Source organism: Callorhinus ursinus, unplaced genomic scaffold, assembly GCF_003265705.2.
Source record: "Callorhinus ursinus isolate GAN/ISIS: 27379988/994484 unplaced genomic scaffold, GSC_fseal_2.0 scaffold13, whole genome shotgun sequence".
Lineage (NCBI taxonomy): Eukaryota > Metazoa > Chordata > Mammalia > Carnivora > Otariidae > Callorhinus > Callorhinus ursinus.
The window spans coordinates 14,033,035-14,051,671 of record NW_027397075.1 but is presented as its reverse complement, the minus strand read 5'-3'; the positions used below and the strand labels follow the sequence as shown (position 1 = coordinate 14,051,671).

The 18,637-nt window shown below is 50.5% G+C and overlaps 1 protein-coding gene across 1 annotated transcript in view; it reads left to right on the top strand.

Moving 5' to 3' along the window:
* The window catches only part of LOC112828197 (ATP-binding cassette sub-family A member 17-like), a 72,863-nt gene that overhangs the window by 22,627 nt on the left and 31,599 nt on the right, over nt 1-18,637 (top strand). Inside the window, 8 exon segments of the mRNA XM_025877105.2 lie at nt 1,675-1,848; nt 7,083-7,249; nt 8,166-8,297; nt 9,369-9,498; nt 10,942-11,096; nt 11,993-12,148; nt 12,404-12,614; nt 13,921-14,068. Of these exon segments, the coding sequence (XP_025732890.1) occupies nt 1,675-1,848; nt 7,083-7,249; nt 8,166-8,297; nt 9,369-9,498; nt 10,942-11,096; nt 11,993-12,148; nt 12,404-12,614; nt 13,921-14,068 (1,273 nt within the window).

Genomic DNA, 18,637 nt, shown 5'->3' with positions numbered 1-18,637 from the left:
ATTGGAAGACTTAATATTGTTAAGATGTTCATATTCCCCCAGATTGATCTAGAGATTCAATTGAAATTCTATTAAAATCCCAGATGCCTTTTTCTCAGAAATGGACACGCTAACCCTAAAATCCATATAGATTTGCAAGGGGCTGCAAAAAGCCAAAACAATTTTGAAAAAGAACAAAGTTGAAGCCTCACACTTCCTGGTTTCAAACTTACTACAAAGACAAAGCAACAGGGATCAAAATAGTGTGGTACTGGCATGAGGATGGATATACAGACTGATGGAATAGAATTGAGAGTCTAGAAATAAGTCCAAATAGCCAATTGATTTTTGACAAGGGTGCCAAGACCATTTAATGAGGAAAGAATAGTTTCTTTAAGGAATGGTGTTGGGACAGCTGGATAGCCACTTGGGACTCCTACTTCACTTCATTCCTTAGCTGAATAATATCCCATCATATGGATAGACCACATTTGGTTATCCATTCATCTGCTGATGGACACCAGGTTGTTTCCACCTTTTGGCTACTGTGAATCATGCATCTGTGACCATTCGTGTACAAGTGCCCGTCTGAGTCTGCTTTCAATTCCTTCGGGCATATACCTAGGAGTATAAATGTTGGGTCATATGGTGATTCTATTTAACTTTTTGAGGAACCAAAGAACTGTTTTCTACAAGAAGCTACAACATTTTTACATTTCCAGAGTGTAGTACATGAGGGTTCCAATTTTTTTTTTTGAGAAATGTCTGTTCAAGTCTTTTGCCCATTTTTCACTTGCATCGTTTGTTTTGTTGATGCTGAGTTGTAGGAGTTATTTATGTATTTTGGATATTAATCCCTCATCAGATAGGATTTGCAAACATTCTCGCCCCTTCTGTGGGTTGTCTTTTGATGCAAAGAATTTTTTTTTAAAGATTCCATTTATTTATTTATTTGACAGAGAGAGACACAGCGAGAGAGGGAACACAAGCAGGGGGAGTGGGAGAGGGAGAAGCAGGCCTCCTGATTAAATGGGGTATTACAAGTAAAGTGCTGAGAACAGTACTTGGTATATAGCAAGAACTTAGTAAACGTTAGCAGTTCTCAACGCCTGTTACAGGGGAAGAACCTGACACTCAGAGAAGTCATACCAGGTTCAAGCCAGGTTTGGGGCAGGGCCGCCGGACGCCTCAACGGGGCTCTTTCTATCATGGATGCAATCCTCACGGCCCCAGCCCTACTCTCTCGACTTCCTGGAAGTCGAACGTCAGCATTCCACCTGAGCTCATCTCCCAATCCGGAGCCACCAGGCTCACAGCCTGGAAAACCCGAGTCCCTGACCGTAATTTACTCTCTCCATGACGCGGGGCAAACGTCTTTACTGTGGCTGGGCCTCAGGTTCCTCTGGAAACAGGGAGGGCAGGAAGGCTCAGTAAGCAGCTGTGGGTGACGTGCTGGCTTCGGGGCTGCAGCACGTGCCACATCGGTGAAGGAGAGGGTTCGGACCGCAGGAGGCACTGTCTGTGCCCTTACAGATGCCCTCAGTCTTTCCATAGTCCAAGTGCAAAATTCTGAAAAAGGCTGCCTCCCTTCTGAGATGCTGACGCACCTGCAGACACCGCCAGCCCACTTCCGTGGCAGGAAGGGGCTTGTGTCACCTCGTGCGTGGCTGATGGCCCTGTCGTGTCTTCCCACAGTCCAGGTAGCACCTGCCGCCGGAGGCATCCTCTGCTCCTTCACCTACCTCCCATCCCTCTATCTCATGTTCAGCTACCCCCAGAGGACCCACTTCCAAAAGATGGCCTTCTGTCTGCTCTTGAACGTCGCCATGGCCTTGGGAGTCCGATTAATCTCTGCATTTGAGATAAAAGGTGAGCCATCCCTCTCCCCAGGGAAGCGGCCTTGAAGTTCGGCCACCGTGGCAGACGGGCCAGGCTGACCTGTGTTTCCGGGCGGCCCTCGCTGGTGGCTTCCTTCAGCCTTGGGAGCGTTTGCAATACCCTGGCAACTGCGGGGGGTCGTAGGTTGGGGTCCACACCACACAGCTCATGGTGTGGTTTGGGAGCAAAACTAAAGCATATTAGTGACTTAGGAAATTATACGCCGATGTAGTTGCTTAGATAGAAAAGACACGGATTCACAGTTGGATTCAGTGAACGCACTTAGAACTTACAGATAACAGAGAGCCATTCACATTCGCCGTGTGCCACGCGCACGGACTTGGGGTCGGCCTGAGGGCCTGCCCAGTGGTGCTGGTCTGCTTTCCTCACAAGTACTCCCCCACATGCTCATTTGTCTTACGTTCCTGAGGTGGAAGGATTGCTCCGAATGCCGACGGTCACCGCAGAAGATGGCGGCTAACACATCCAAACCGAGGGCCCGCTGGGCTCCGTAGGCTTCCTGGGGGAAACCATCCCCCATCTCAGCGGCACTAAGACTAAGATGGCCGCCTGTGGACACTGTAGCAAGCGTCTCTGCAGCATCCTTGCAGCTCTGGCACTAGATGCTACGGCTTGGTTTAGCAGCAGAAAGCAGGAACAGGGGTTCTAAGTTGGATCTAGTTTGTGCGTCCTCTTACTGCAACTGGGATAATGTCCAATGATCTGGTCAGAGGCATCTATCTACCAATTAACTTTTGTTAAATTGGGATGGTCTCAATGGGTTAAGGGTGCTTAAGATATAATAAAGGGTGTGAAGCTGACCAGAATTTATTGCAGGTGAGGGGTTTTCCTTAACAAAGCATTGATGAGACCACACTTTACACATAAGCACGGGGGAAAAGTAGAATTAAAAAGGTATTTCTGATTCCTCATATATTAGGGAATGAATAGGGGAACTTTATGGAGCCTATCTGTTGAAAGCTGAGGAGCTTCGGTTCATTCCCCTGCTGAGATTCTCTCAGGGAGAGAATGAAACAAGATTAGGGCTACAATGCAGTCCTAACTTGGGAGTTATGAGTTATGGGTTAAAGCGGCCCACCCGAGCGGGGGGCTGACAGCCCCGGCCTTCGTGCCTCTGCCTCCTGCCATCACTGGGTGTGGACCCCCAAGAATGGGCGTGACCAAGCTGACTGACGGCTGGAAGCCCTTGACCATGGCCCTGGCCAGCAACTGAGAGCTGGCTTTCTTGAAGGGCATCAGGGAGTCTGTCCCCACGTCCATATCCCAACCCCTCATAAAGGAGAGGGTCTTGGGGAAGATGCTGTGGTGCTGACCACATCGTGGAAGAAACCCCAAGGGGAAAATTGCCCCTGAGAACCTGTCAGAGGCTGGTTCTCTGGCAGAGCTGCAGCCCAGGGTCACCCTGAGAGGGCTGTCCAGGGACCCTGGAGCGGGGACGTGATTTCGGGTGGTCCTGGGACGACAGAGCCTCCACTCAGGTGCCTGGCAGAAGCACTTTCATCCCCGTCATGGCGAATCCTCCCAGACGGGTTCTCAAGAGCAAAACACAACACGGTAAAAAGCAATTAAAAACATAAGGAAATAAACCGCCATGGATGAGAGCCAACAGAAACAGATTCACAAAGTCCTCACGTTTTTGGAATTACCAAAGCTCAGATTATAAGACAATAATGCTCAGTATATGTTTTTTTATGAAGACATTGTTTGAATGTAATGTCCGGGTTAACGGTGGCTCTGAAACCACCAAGGGAGGGTTATGGCCTGGAAGTAGGTTAGAAGAAGAAACCATGGGGGAGGCAGCAAAGAGGATCAAAAAGATGTTAAAATGTGCAAGAAAGTTGAGAAAGCATTCAGAGAAGAGTGAGGAGGGCTTACCCCCATTTAAGCAGAGGTCCCACAGGAAAAGAGAGAAGAGGGCAGAAGAAACCTTCTGAAGAGACAGAGACCAGATCTGTCACCAAACTGGATTTCAGGAAGCCCAGCAAAACCCAGACAAGAGTAAGAAGAAGAAATCTACACTGGACACATCAGCGTAAGAGTGAGCATAGCAGATGGCAAGAGGAAAATCTTGCAAGAAGCCTGAGGCACAGAAAGACAAACTGCTTTTCAACAGGAGCCTGAAGACAGTGGTTCATACTAAGAGAGATACCTTTAGTTTTTTTGTTTTTTTTTTTAACAGGTGGAATTAAAATGCATAAGAGGGGTTTTTTTTTGGGGGGGGTAATGTCAGAACCCAAAGGGCATAAATACTTTCTGGAAGGAGAGGAAAGATAATTAACTTTAGACTTTGCTACGTGAAGCAGACCTGGTAATTCAGTACTGAGCCCTCCGGAAGGCTAGAAGCAGTGTGTAACTTTCAAACTTAATAAAGAGAGAAAGGAGTAAGTGCAAAATATTGGCTGAGTCCAAAAGCGGCAGAAAGGAGAGAATTTCGGTCCTATGCCTGCCTCCACTGCAGGGAGGCTGAGAAGTCGAGGAGCAGGACGGGCACAGCTGGCTCAGGACAATCTCAAGGGAATGGATGGGGGGCAGGGCCAGCCCGCCAGACTCCTCCTGCAGCACCGTGCTCCCCAACATAATTAGATAAGCTGTGGGAGGAAGTGACAGCTAACCCCTACCCCATCCAAACTCCAGCAGGTTTTTGTTTTTGATGGAACCTGATGAGCTGGTTCTCAAATTTAACGGCATGTACAGAGGACCAAGGACAGCAAAAACCCCTTGAGGAAGAACAAGATGGAAAGACTTATTTTCCTGGATATGATGATCTACCATAAAACAGTAGTCGTTAAGATTGACAAAAAGACAGAATAGAAAAGAAAGGCCACAGGCACAGTCGAAGGCCTGAGGTGATGCTGCAGAGCCGTGGGGCCAGTGAATGGTGCCTGCGCACATGAAGAACCTTCTGGGGAAGGTGAAATCTGACTCCAATTCACAGCACACACCGAAACTCTATCTAAAGCTTTTGGAGATGATACAGAAGAGTGCACGGCTGTCCGCGAAGTTGGGAAGATTTCTTATTAAGCAAGACGCAAAAATAACCAGCCACAAAGACAGATACATTTGACATTAAGACGGCCACAGAACGAAGGGAAGCTGCCGAGGGAGACACATTGAGCCCACAAAAGGCTTGCGTCCAGAATATTTGAAGAAGTCACACACATCAATTAAACATTAGAATTTGTGGTAAAGCGTGGGGGAGGGAAGACTCGAACAGGCACTTTGCAGACAGGAGCCGATGAGAGCATACAAGCCAGGAGACAATGAAGGGACACGGGTTACGGGATAGGGGCTCAGGAAGAACCCCACCAGGCCAGAGGAAACTCAGCGAGACATAGACTCTCTCAAAGAAACAGAAGCTGACAGACTTGATGGGGAGGACACATTACAAGAAATGTTGAGGTCTTTAGGCAAAAAAGAATACCAGACCGAAGCTTGGGTCTACATGAGGCAATGAAGAGCACCAGAAATGGAAAATACTTTGTTTCTCATGGGGTTTTTTTGTTTGGTTGGTTTTTGGGGTTTTTTTTTTTGTTGTTGTTCTGAAAGAGGACTGAGTGTCTAAAGCAAACATGGGAGGAGCCTTATAGCCTTTAGAGCTCGGGCAGAAGTGAGATGTAGGACCATAGCAGGGGTGGGGAAGGACTGGGAAGACGTGTGAACGGTCCTCACACAACATCGTTTGATGACGTACTCTGGTGAAAGACAAATAATGTAAACCGTACAACAACACTGAAAAAAATTTTTAGAGGTATAAATAAATCAACAGTGGAAATAAAATGGAATCATGAAAACATTCTCCATGAATGCAAGAAAAGGGAGAAAAGGGGAAGAAAAAGAAAAGTTTGGAACAAATAGTCATGAGCTGGTAGATATTAATCCCGAGCGGCAGTAAGTTGCACGAAATGTGAACGGTGTAGACAGACCAGTTACAGAGAGGCTGTCAGAATGGATAAGAGGCAAAAGCCAGCCAGATGCTGCCTGCAAACATCCAGCCAGGGGTGGGGTGGGGAGGGGGCGTGCCCTCTGGGGACTTCTGGGGCAACTGACCCCCCGGGGGGCTGATCACGTGGATATTTCCCTTGGATTGCCTGTTAAAGCTCCATTTTATACATTCTTCAGCACGCGCATTTGCAGTAAATACCTAAGTTAACCGGCAATCACGTGTCTGTCAAGGGCGGAAAGGAGACTTGCCCCTCTGCCATCTGCTCCCTGCAGATCCGCACTGAGTGAGGATGGACCTGACTCTGGGGAACCAAGTGTGCCCCGCGTCCACCGCAGCCTCGGGACCCGTCCTGAGTCATGCGAGATCTGTTAGCCGTGGCGAACGGCGACGCTCTAGGCTGGCACGTAGACACCTGTCACGGGAATGGGATCCCTGCGGGTCTCCTGGCCCCTGGCCCCCCACAGCAGCATCAACTGCCCCCTCCAGCCAGAGGGTGTTGGAAACGCAGGCTCCCTCGGCACCCCACACACACGCACGTAATCGGAACGAAATCCCCAGGCGCTCCGCAAGCACATTCAAGTTTGAGGAGCAGCAATCTAGCCCATTGGGGTGCTCGCCCACACCCGAAACTCACCTGTGGTGTTGCTGGTTCCTGCCACCGCGAGCCTGCCGGGTAGAAGCAGACGCTCAGTATCTCGGATGTGAGATGAGAAGCTTCCTCAAACTGGCACTGAGATTCGACACTTGGCATCACACAGACTACTTACCTCCCTTGGTGTCCTGGAACCGGTCCCAAGCCCCTCCTCTGCACCTTCCCAGATTCTGGCTGGAGGTGCACATGACGCCCTAGGGCGGATGGTGAATGAACAATACTGGGACACTCGCTAGCTTGCGGCCCCAGAACCCACACAGGGGGAGTGTGAACGCGAGCTTGCAGGCTAAGGAAGTGCTGACCTCACTTGGAAGGAGAATTAACTCAGCGAGAAGGGGGGCATCAGGTGCGGAAGCGTCGAGAAGGGTCTTGGTGACCAGACTCCTCCTTCTTGGCGCCAATGCAATCACTAGCACCTTTGGCAATCCTGAAAATGGCTTATCTCATGGCAGAGACTCACAACTCTCGCTTTCCCCTTCCCTGTGCGTTGCGTTCGTCCCCTGACGCCCCGGACACCAACAGTCCAGTCTGGCCAGGGGTCTGGTCACCAGCGGTTTGAGGGGGGCGTTGTGCCTTCCGTGTGGTGACCTCATCCTTCCTTTGGCTCAGGCACAGGCATGCGGTGGAAGAATATCGGCAGCGTGAGGGGGGAGTTTAACTTCTCCCAGGTGCTGCTGCTGCTGCGGCTGGACTCCGTTCTGTACGGCGTGGTGGCCCGGTGCGTGGAGGCCGTGCTCCCAGGGGAGTGCGGCGTACCCAAGCCTTGGTACTTCTTTGTCATGGTGAGTGCCGGCGCTAGTGTTCTATAGACCACGTCAGACCTCTTACAACCCCCCAACCCCAGTACCCTCACCCGTCTTGGTGGCATCCTGATGGAAATCTCAAACCCCAGGAAACCTAAGCCGGGTTCTCTAACCTGGATTCACCCCAAACCTATCAGCTTGTGGTCACCAAGGGAGCACGACGAATGAGTCTCAGTGTCTCTGACTCTTGCCCCTGGCTGGTGCCCCGTGCAGAGTCCCCACAAGCGTGTCTGCGATGTCCCGGTGTGTCCACTCCAGTGTCAGGCCCCGCAAGTCCACACAGGACACTCTTTCCCCTCTGGGCTGTCGGCGAGGCCCTGATGCTAAGACCTCTGGGGCGCTGGCAGGGCGCGGCCTTCATTGGCCACCCCAGCAAGTTCTCAGAGTTGCTGTCTCCTTCATAGTGGAGTCATCTGCGGATGCAATTCTCCCGCAGCCCCACCAGGGGCCCTGTGCCACAGTCTTCGAAGGGGGTGACCCCGTCTGAGGTGCATAGGCACGCACTTGGGGCTCCACATGGCTTCCGGCTGGCCCCCTTCCCGGAGGTCCACCCCAGCATTTCTCCAGGCTCAGCCAGGGAGGCTGTCTGCCGACATGACAGCTTCCCGAGCTCGCCAGGAGTGTGGGTGCGACGCGTCCCCTGTCGCTTGCTCCATCCTCAGGACCATGAGTTGTAGGCTAAAATGCAGCTTACTGGTAGTGAGTCCATGAGCAAGTTGCTTGACTTCTCTGGGCACCATTAAATGTTTGATAACAGGAAACAGGGTGGGGGGGCGTTGGGGGAGTGTGGAGAATTTAATTTACCAAACTATTCATCTCCCTGAAGATGACAGTCGATTCACCCAAACACGTTAATGTCAGTTGGCTTTCTGTCTAGCCATCCCACTAGTGTGGGCAGTCGACGCCCCTCACATGGTCAGTGCTGGATGTGGGGGATCCTGACAAAGCTCCGAGAAGCAAGTTCTTTCAGGAAGAGCCTACCAATTTGGTGAAAGGGATTGAAATCCAACATCTGTACAAGGTATCAGCTCACGAACCTCCTTCCAAGAATTTATGAAATAGCATGTAGAGGCTTCTGTTTTATTCTGACCGTGGTTACAAGGTGCATTCCCTGATAGAGGTTTCATTTCCTCCTGTAATGGTATCCTCAAAATAGGAACCTAACATAAAATGTTTCCTGTTATGCAGTGAAGTGGGGTTGGATGGAGGGTCTGGATGATGTCTCTTGAAACAATCCCCCCAACCCCACCATGCCAACACGGCTGCCTGGGACACCCTGGAACTCAGCCTCTTGGCAGCTAATGTGGATCCTCCACGGTTTACACACCCGATCACTCAGTGCTCCGGCTTTCAGGGCTGGCTTCCAGATGGGGCATGTTTGTCTGTCACCAGCGTTCGCCAAGACTTTCCTGCACGCAGGGCCCCACGGCACTAGGCACTCCCAGGACAGGATGCCTGGATGTCAGCCCTGGGCCTGGCCCGGCCCACAGAGCATCATTTTCTCCTCCTTCGGCACCTTCTGTTCTTCAGATGTGATGAGCCCAAGGAGAGGCGGTGTCCTTGCCACACTCCGTGCCACCTTCCTCTGCCTGTGGGAGCCCAGGGGGCGGGGGTGTCACATCCTAGCCCAGAGGACTCACGATGGGGGGATGTCTCCAGCTCCCTCACGTGCTCTGGTCATGGTAGCAGCCAGGCACGCTTGCGGCTTCCACGGGCAGGGATCTTTCTGTTTGCAGAACAGGCTGTCTACACACACGTGGTTCTGGCACGATTTCTCAGCGGCTTGGCCATGTCATGCAGGGCAAGGTGTGGCTCTAGAAGCAGGAAGACTTCCTGCCAAGCTCTGAGCCCTGCATTCTCGAGCCCTGGCCTCTGTGGCCCCGGTGCCAGGCAGAACCCCCTGGAGCTGCACCCCAGTCAGACTCCTGGGCAGCCCAGGCAGCTAAACCCTGAAAGAAGGGCTCCCTGCCGCATTTCCACTTGGATATCCACCAATGGACTGAGTTTCATGGGGAACTTGTTGTGGGTCGTAGATGTTTCAGGAACGCCACATGCCCGTTAGGGAGTCGGTCACATGTTGAATCTTCCACAGGTGTATCACATGGGAAAGAATAAACACAGAGCAGTCAAAGATCTGACGATGAATCTATACCAGGGGCAGATCACCATCCTCCTGGGACACAATGGAGCCGGCAAAACCACCACGTGCTGCATGCTCACAGGTACCCGCGCGGGGCCAGCCCCCTCAAGGAACAGAGCCTTCAACACACCCGGAATGTGCTTCCATCTCCCCTCCTTAGAGCTCACTGACGTTTAATATGAAGCACTTGCTGTTTGCTTTTTTACCATCTGTAGAGTGTCTGGTTGTTCACATGACCCTGTGCCAGGAAGAGGGAATCTTTGGCTCTTCCAGTCTGTGGAAGGAGATCTCACACACCATTGAGGAGCTTGCACACAGCTCTGTGTGTCTCTTCCCACACGGAGTGCCACAGAGAGAGGGAGACTCTCAGACAGACTTCCCGCTGAGCATGGAGCCCGCCGTGGGGCTCAATCCCATGACCCTGAGATCACGACCAGAGCCAAAACCAAAAGCTGAACCCACTGAGCCCCCACAGGCGCCCCGAATCTACTTATGTTGATTTAGAGTAAGGAGATGTGTGGGAAAGAAGGCAAAGTCACATCACATGTTCGTACTTCAAAAACCTGTAAACCACCTACTTAGCTACTAGTGTGCGTTGAATTAATAAAGAGCATATATTCATAACAATGAAATCTTATTAGCCTTCCCAAATTATATAAATTTTGTGGATGTGGAGAAATGGCCTCAATAGACCATTTAGTGAAAAAGCCAGTTAAAAAACCAGAATTTATATTTTCCCGTTTTTGCTAAAAACTTTAACACGTGAGGGGTGCCTGGGTGGCTCAGTTGGTTAAGCGGCTGCCTTCGACTCAGGTTGTCATCCCAGGGTCCTGGGATCGAGCTCCGCATCAGGCTCCTTGTTCAACAGAGAGCCTGCTTCTCCCTCTGCCTGCTGCTCCCCCTGCTTGTGCTCTCTCTCTGATAAATAAATAAAATCTTAAAAAAAGAATACACAAAGGTACACCAAAACAATGTTACCAGTGGTCATATTTACACAATCGGACCTGCATCCTTTGTGTGCTTTGCTATATACTTTCTTCTTGTAACCTTGTTGCAAATAGACTTAAACAAAGAAGATGAGAATAAAGGACACTGATGGGCTGGCTGCGAAGCCCCACACATTCCCACAGGCACCTGGCACTGGGTGGAGTCATGTGTGCATTCCCAGGGCCTGACTGGGAATCAGAGGTGAATCAGTCATGGGTCTCAATTCAGAACAGTTAGATGCCCCAAATACTGTTCTGAAACCCATTTCCATAGTATCACTTACTGCTTATCGCAGTGCAATTTGTTTCCACGCGCCTGTGTGTGTTTTGTTCACCTAGTCAGACGGGCCCTCCTCAGAGGCAGGAAGGACATCTCTTGTCTCTGCTCCCCCCACACCTCCTCATTCCCCGGATGTTACTGATCGTGGCAAGGAATGAGGCAGTCTGCATGCGAACAAACACAGGGCATCCGTAAGCCTCCAGCTGCGGTGTGCTCGGGCTGAAGATGACCTTAGCATATGTCTTGCACTTGCTCCTAGGTCTTATTCCTCCTTCAGGTGGATGGGCCTATGTCAACGGATATGAAATTTCACGCGATATGGCTGAGATCCGGAGGAGCCTGGGCTGGTGCCCCCAGCACGACATCTTGTTTGAAAACCTCACAGTAGCAGAGCATCTTTATTTCTATGCTCAGGTGTGTCTGTGGGTGGCACATTGTGTTTCCTCTGCATCCATTCTTGGAGAGGGTCAGGAAGCCCGCAGCTCCCTGACCCAACCTCAGAAGGCCTTGAAACCCCTTCTGGATGCTATTCCCTAAATATTCAGGAAGGGGGCCGGGGCATGGGTTACAGTTTGACTACAAAGGATACAAATCAGGACCAGTGAAAAGAAGAGACATGCAGGGTGAGGTCTGGGAGACTCCCAAACTGGAGGCTTCCGTGTCCTCCAGACGCCTCACTCTGTTGGGATATGGATGTGTACACAGTAGCTTATTTAACCTGCAAGTGTCCAGTTTTTCTTGGGGTTTCATCACATAGACCCGAATGGTTGAATCCTGGGCCTCGGGACTGAATTCAAGGTGCAGCTTCTGCATGTCTCCCTGCCCCCATCAGGTCCTGAGTCAACACATTAGCATAAACTCAGGTGTGGCCCCAGGGTACCAGGTGAATAACCAGGACACCCCATCACTCCAAGGATTTAGAGGCCCCTCCCAGTAACTGGGGGCAGAGGCTAGCCAGACTTTTCATTATGCAACACTTAAACAGACTTTTCATCCATTGAACTTCCCTGGGATAACTCCCACTCGGTCATGATGTGTGATCCTTTAATACGCTGTACTAAATGCAAAAGCCTTTTGTCTATCCCTTTCCATGAGGGTAATGAGTTTCTTGTATCAAGTTTATGTATATACTAGCAAAATGCTGGCTGGACAGGTGGGCTTCTACCGGGGATGCGGGGAGGGACGTCAGGGCACCAGGAGCAGCTCACAGAGAGAAGGGGATGACATCGAGGCCAGGCTCCTCGAGGACTGGACGGGCCAGCCTCCCAGCGGGAGCCCCTGCCGGACCTCTCCGTCCCCCGCTGTTGCAGCTGAAGGGCTTGTCCCGTCAGAAGTGCCCTGAAGAAGTCCAGCGGATGCTGCATGTCCTCGGTCTGGAGGACAAGCAGGACTCCCTGAGCCGGTTCCTGAGTGGGGGCATGAAGCACAAGCTCTCCATCGGCATCGCCCTCATAGCGGGCTCCAAGGTAGGCGGGCGGGAGGCCCCGGGGCAGGGCCCCGTGCACGCAGACGGCCGCTCGGGATGGCGGCACAGAGGCATCGGGCTCCAGGCCCCACGCGGCACGGGGTGGCTGCGGCCCCTGGACGCCTGCAGAGCAGCCTGGCCAGGGCGGGACAGCCACATCTTCACAAACTGGAGCCTCATGGGGCCTCCCGACAGCCAGCCCGGGCCCGCCACGCGGCTCTGCCACCACCTCCAGCAGCCACTGCTCTGCCTGCAGGTGCTGATGCTGGACGAGCCCACCTCGGGCATGGACGCCATCTCCAGGAGGGCCATCTGGGACCTCCTGCAGCAGCACAAGAGTGACCGCACCGTGCTGCTGACCACGCATTTCATGGACGAGGCTGACCTGCTGGGGGACCGCGTGGCCATCATGTCCAAGGGGGAGCTGCAGTGCTGCGGGTCCTCGCTGTTCCTCAAGCAGAAGTATGGTGAGCGGCGCGGGCAGGTGGGTGGGCGGGCGGCGGGGCAGTCCTGCCTCTCTTCCCCACGGCCCCGTCCCTGGCCTGGAGGGTCCCTGAGGCTAGGAGAGGGGCGGTGATAGGAGCAGGGAGCGAAGGAGCAGTTTGAGACCTGGAGTCGGGAGATCGAGGTCTGAGCTCCACTCTGCTGGTTTATAGCCTCCATCCACGCGGCCATTGACCTTTAGCCTTCTGCTTCCAATCTAGAAAATGGATACTCACTAACTGTGTTCCTCAAGGAGTGAGCAGTATGTGCAGAGTGCCCGTACGGGTGTGGGCTGTTTCCACGGTGGCTCCCCTTGTTCTCCCAGACCCCACACCCTCCTGTGTCTCCGCTGCTCATGGCGTGGGCGTGCCTCCATGGCCTCACTCTATCCTCTGCCCATGCACTGGGTGACCTTATTCCGGCCTCCTGTGCTGGAAAATGTGTGTCTCTCCAGCCCGGACCCCTTCCTGAACTCCACATGCGCGTACCTGGAGCCTACTCCGCACCGGCATGGACACTGACTGGCTCTGTGGGACTTGTCCAAACCCTAGGCAGACCGGGGGCCCCCTGCTCTCTGCCACCACACCCACTGCCCCCAGCACAGACAGCTCCTTTCTTCTAGGAGCTTGGCCCAAACCTTGGAGGCTCCCTGACCCCTCTGTCTCTCAGAGCCCAGATCCCATCGGTCTGCAAACTCTGGGGGCCTTCCCTTACCCCAACCTCCACACCCGGCTGGCGCCCTGGCCCCAGCCTCTGCCCACTTGTCCGAATGACTGTGTCACCCTTCTGCAGTGACCTCCCCTCCCATCGAGAGTAAAAGCCAGAGTCCAAGAATGGCCCACAGGGCCTTGCTTTGCCTGGTCCCATCACCCAGTGGCATTGCCCGATGCTCTTCCACTCCCCTGCTCTGCTCCTGCCACTCGGGCCGCTAGCTTATGCAGGATGCCATGCCCTCCCTGGCCAGCACCTGGCCACGGTTCTTAGGCCTCCTGACCCTGTTTAGAATCACACTCCTCGACCCTCCATATCCCCTCCCATGTTTATCTTTCTCCTCAGCACATGTTGCTGAAAATACATAGATTATCCCCATTTTTCTTATTGTCTGCCTCTCGCCCCTTTAATGAAAGCCTGTGAGAGCCCTCGAGAACACGGACCCTCAGAGGCGAATTCCTTGGGGTTTCCATCCTTCCCCACAGGGGCTCCCCCAGCTTCACTTCCCCACGGAGCTGCCCATTCTGAGTGGCAGAACAAGAGTAAGAGTGTTTCATGGTCTTCAAAATGTTGTTTCAGGTGCCGGATACTATATGACTTTAGTGAAGAAATGTCAGTGCAGCACAGAGATTTCTCATCTGGTTTATCAACACATACCAAATGCGGTTTTGCAGTCCAGCACTGGAGAAGAATTAACATGTATTCTTCCTAAAAGGAGCATGCACAGGTGCGGACCCCAGAGGATGCGAGTAGCTGTTTGCATGGACAGAGTTCACAGCTGGCTCTCTGCCCCTCTCCTCAGCAAGGGCTCTCTGTTCTGCTAGGGTCTGGACCCCTAGGCCTTTGGCATCTCCTGGAAAGACAGCACACTCCAGCCAGAGCACACTCGAAAACACGGGGCTGTGATCATGTCACCTCCCTCCTTTAAAACCCTCAGTGGCTCCCAGTAGCCTTCAGGTCAAAGTCAGAAGCCCTTTATTGGGTGGCGGAGCTGAGATGAAAGTTTGACCTGATTTTAATTATTTCAGACTTCAGAGTAGTTCCTGGCACTCCCCAACGCCTCCTCTCCCTTGTGTTGTTCTCAAGCATGAATCTGAGTTCATACTTCACTAGGAAGATGAGAGCCACCAAACAAGAAGTCCACTTCACTCCCATCACAAGTTTCTTTCTTCCTTCCATCTTGACAGCCAATGACGCAGCCTCTTTTTCCATCCTGACTTCTCAAAAACCCACCTGCTTGACTTGCCCCGCTCATCCACACCATCAGTTTCTCTCTCTACTGGGTCTCTTACTTCTGGGAGCACACTAACCCCCCACCACCCTCCCCCAGCCCCTAGCACCCACCCCTGTTCTTTTGTGATTGGCTTAGACCACTTAGTATAATGTCCTCAAGTTTCAGTGCTGTGGCATACTACAGAATTTCCTTCCTTTTTAAGGTTGCATAATATTCCATCTTACACACAGACACACAGACAGACACACACACACACAGACACAGACACACACACACACACACACACACACCCCACATTGTGTTTATCCTTTCATCTGTCAGTGGACACTTGGAGTGCTGCCACACTAGCTACGGTGAATAATGCCACTATGAAGATGGTGTACAAGTATCCCTTCCAGACTCTGCTTTGGATTCTTTGAGGCATATTTACTCAGAAGTAGAAGTGCTGGATCATATGGCAATTTTATTTTTAAATTTTTGGAAGAACTGCCATGCTGTTTTCCACAGAAGCTGCACCATTTTACATTCCCTCCCATAGTACACAGGAATTCCAGTTTCTCCACAGCTCACAATACCTGCTGTTTTCTGCTTTTTTTTTCTTAGTAACCAACCTAAATGGGTGTGAGGTGGTACCTCACTGTCGTTTCATTTTGCATTTCCCTAATGATGAGTGATGTTGAGCATCTTTTCATGTGCCTATTGGCCATTCGTATATCTTCTTTGGAGCAATGTCTATTGCCCATTTTTTAAAAATACTTTTATTTATTAAGTCATCTCTACCCCCAACGAGGGGGGGCTCAAATTCAGCACCCTGAGATCAAGAGTTGCATTCTCCTCTGACTGAGCCAGCCAGGCGCCCCTCAAGTCCTGTGCCCATTTTTGAATCAAACTGTTTTCTCTTGTTCTGGAGTTGTAGGATTTCTCTGTATATTATGGATATTAATCCTTTATCAGATACAGGATTTGCAAAAATTGTCTCCCATTCAGTGGGTTGCCTTTTTAGTCCAATGATAGTGTTTCCTGATGCACAACATTTTTAAATTTAATGAAGTCCAACTTGTTTATTTTTTCTTTTGTTACTGTACCCTGGGTGTCACGTCCAAGAAATCATTGCCAGATCCCATGTTGTGAAGTTTTTGTGTGATTTTTGTGTGATTCTCTAGTTTTGTTCTTTTGCAAGATTGTTTTGGTTATTAAGGGTCCCTTAAGATTCCATATGAATTTTAGGATGGGTTTTTCTATTTCTGCAAAAAAAAAAAAAAAGTCATTGCTCTTCTGGTAGGGCCTGTACTGACTCTGTGGAATGCTCTGGCTAGCATTGACATTTGAACAATATTACATCCTCCAGTCCCTGAACGTGGGATGTGTTTCCATGGATTTCTGTTGTCTTTACTTTCCTTCAGCAGTGTTTGAAAGTTTTCATTCTACAAGTCTTTCACTTCCTTGATTAAGTTAATCCCTAAGTATTTTATTGTTCGATGCAATGGTAAATGGGGTTGTTTTTGTAATTTCCTTTTCAGATTTGTTCATTGTACTTAGAAATGCAACTAATTTCTGTGTGTTGACTTTATATCCTGCTACTTTGCTGAATTCGCCTATTAGTTCTCACAGCTTCTTTGCAGCATCTTTAGAGTTTTCTACATAGAAGATCATGTCGTCTGCAAACAGATAATTTTACTTCTTCCTCTCCAATTTGGATGCCTTTTGCTTCTTTTTCTTGCCTAATGACTCTGACTACAACTTCCAGTGCCAGGCACCTCAGACAGATTTTGCTAGTGAGAATGCTGTGTCAGTGAGGAGGCAGATTCCAGGTCCTTCCCACGCTGCCGCCTTCCTGGCATCCCTGTCTCACATGTAGGCTCTCAGCCATGAGCCAGGCTCCTCAACACACAGCAGAAGAGTTAAATTAGCACTTGATTACAAAAAGATACCTAGAAAACCCACAAATATTTGGAAATTCAACACTACACTTCTGAACAGCTTATGGGTCAAAGAGGAATTAGAAATGGTTTTGAATTGGACGGTGATGAAAACACAACAGATCCGAAATGTTTAGGTGCTGCTAGAGCGGTGCCTGGAGGGAAACACACAGCTTTGAAACACTCAGGTTAGGAAAGAAGAAAGCCTTAAAACCAATGACCTGTGTTTCCAGCTGAGGGAGGGAGAAAAAGCAGAGAGAAAGTGAAGTATAGAGTACAGAGAAGAAAAGAATAAATTTGAAGAGAGCAAATGATGGAATAAGAAACAAAAAAAAATTGAGAAGACTAAAATAGCCAGACGTTGTTTATTACAAATATTAATAAAAGTGATAAGCCTCTGCCAAAGCCATTAAAGAAAAGAAGAAATACGAGAACCAGCATCAGGAATGAGTGGCCATTGAGCACTCCGAGCACAGAGTTATGACAAAGTCATGAGAAAATACCACAAAAAAATTGGACACAAATAAAATGGGCTGACTCCTTAAAAAGCATAGCCTACTCAAACTGACACAAAGTGAAAGAGAAGAATCCGAATAACCACGTATCTATTGATGAAATCGAATCTGCAATGACAAAGGTTACTGAAAATTCCAGGCCCTATCAGTAGTGGAGGAAATAAATCACCTCAATCTTTCAGAAAATAAAGAAGGGAGCAGCACCCCACTCACGGTAAGGGCAGCACACCTCTGACACCAACATCTGGAACGTGGACATAAACACAAAGTCTTTAGCAAAATAAGAGCCATCGAGTGGACTTACGGGGGTTCCAGGACGGCGGGGCTCCCAGGTCTGGGAGCCTCAGTGGGATTCCTGGAAGGCTGGGCCCAGCTGGAACCATTGATCAGAGCATCTACCAAGACCTCCAGGGCATGGCGGCTTCACAGTGGCTCAGGGCTCCTGCAGAAGCTGCCCAGAGCCTGTGGGCTTCCTCTGACCCAACCCCTATCACTTCAGTCCAAATGTCAATCAACAGGGGAACCAATAATCAAACAGTGGTATATTCCTTTTGTTAAAAACCCCTCCACAATGAACGAGAAGAAACTTAATACGTGCACCAGTATGGGTGAACCTCAGGAACGTGTTGCCCAGATGAAACTAGATACAAGGAGACCAGATGATTCCCCTTACATGAAGATAAAGAACAGGTACAAGGCACCTCTGGTGGTAGGAGTCCAGACACTGGTTGTCTGCAGGCAGGAGAAGGATCATCTGAAGGGGGCGGAAAGCACTTTGCAGGGTGGTGGAAAGGTCCACCTCTTGGCTGGGGTGAGAACAAGGCATTTCACTATAGGTAAACCTTGTTGCAAAAGACCAGCCATCGAGGAGCACGATTTCCGTAACAGGAGACTGAAGAGCAAGATACTGAGCACTGTGAAGACCTGACTGGTGAACACACAACACAGGCTGGGGCTCTGCCAGCTGTCCTTACATTTAGCCCCCTCGGTGCACGAGGTAGTGTCCATCACACCGATGAGGAGAGACTGGGAGAGATCAAAGAACTAGCCCAGAGTCACACGACCCCTAAGTGGCAGAGTCTGGACTCAAACCCATCCCCCCGACAGTGTGCCACCCACACTCTTACCCACCATGCCGTACATGGTGCAGTCTCTCCGGGATGTCCTGAGTGCCAACAGGTTTCTTAAAGGCACGCTGTTGGTCTGGACACCAGGCTGTTAAAGAGCAGAAGCCTGCACAGTAGGAGATTGCAGATTTCTCAATATCACACAAAAAGCCAGATTCATTCAGCTCAAAAAGAAAGGAAGGCATTGAGATTAGCAGGCGATTAAAAATTAGCTCCTGGGCCCCTGGGTGGCTCAGTTGGTTAAGCGACTGCCTTCAGCTCAGGTCATGATCCCAGATTCCTGGGATTGAGTCCCACATCGGGCTCCCTGCTTGCTTCTCCCTCTGACCCTCTTCCCTCTCGTGCTCTCCGTCTCTCATTCTCTCTTTCTCAAATAAATAAATAAAATCTTTTTAAAAAATTAGCTCCTTTCCTCATTTAGCATAACAGTAGGGGGAACAAAAAAGAGCACTCACTGTCTTTGGAGAAAGCCGCTGAGTTTGCCAACCCCCCCCCCCCCCC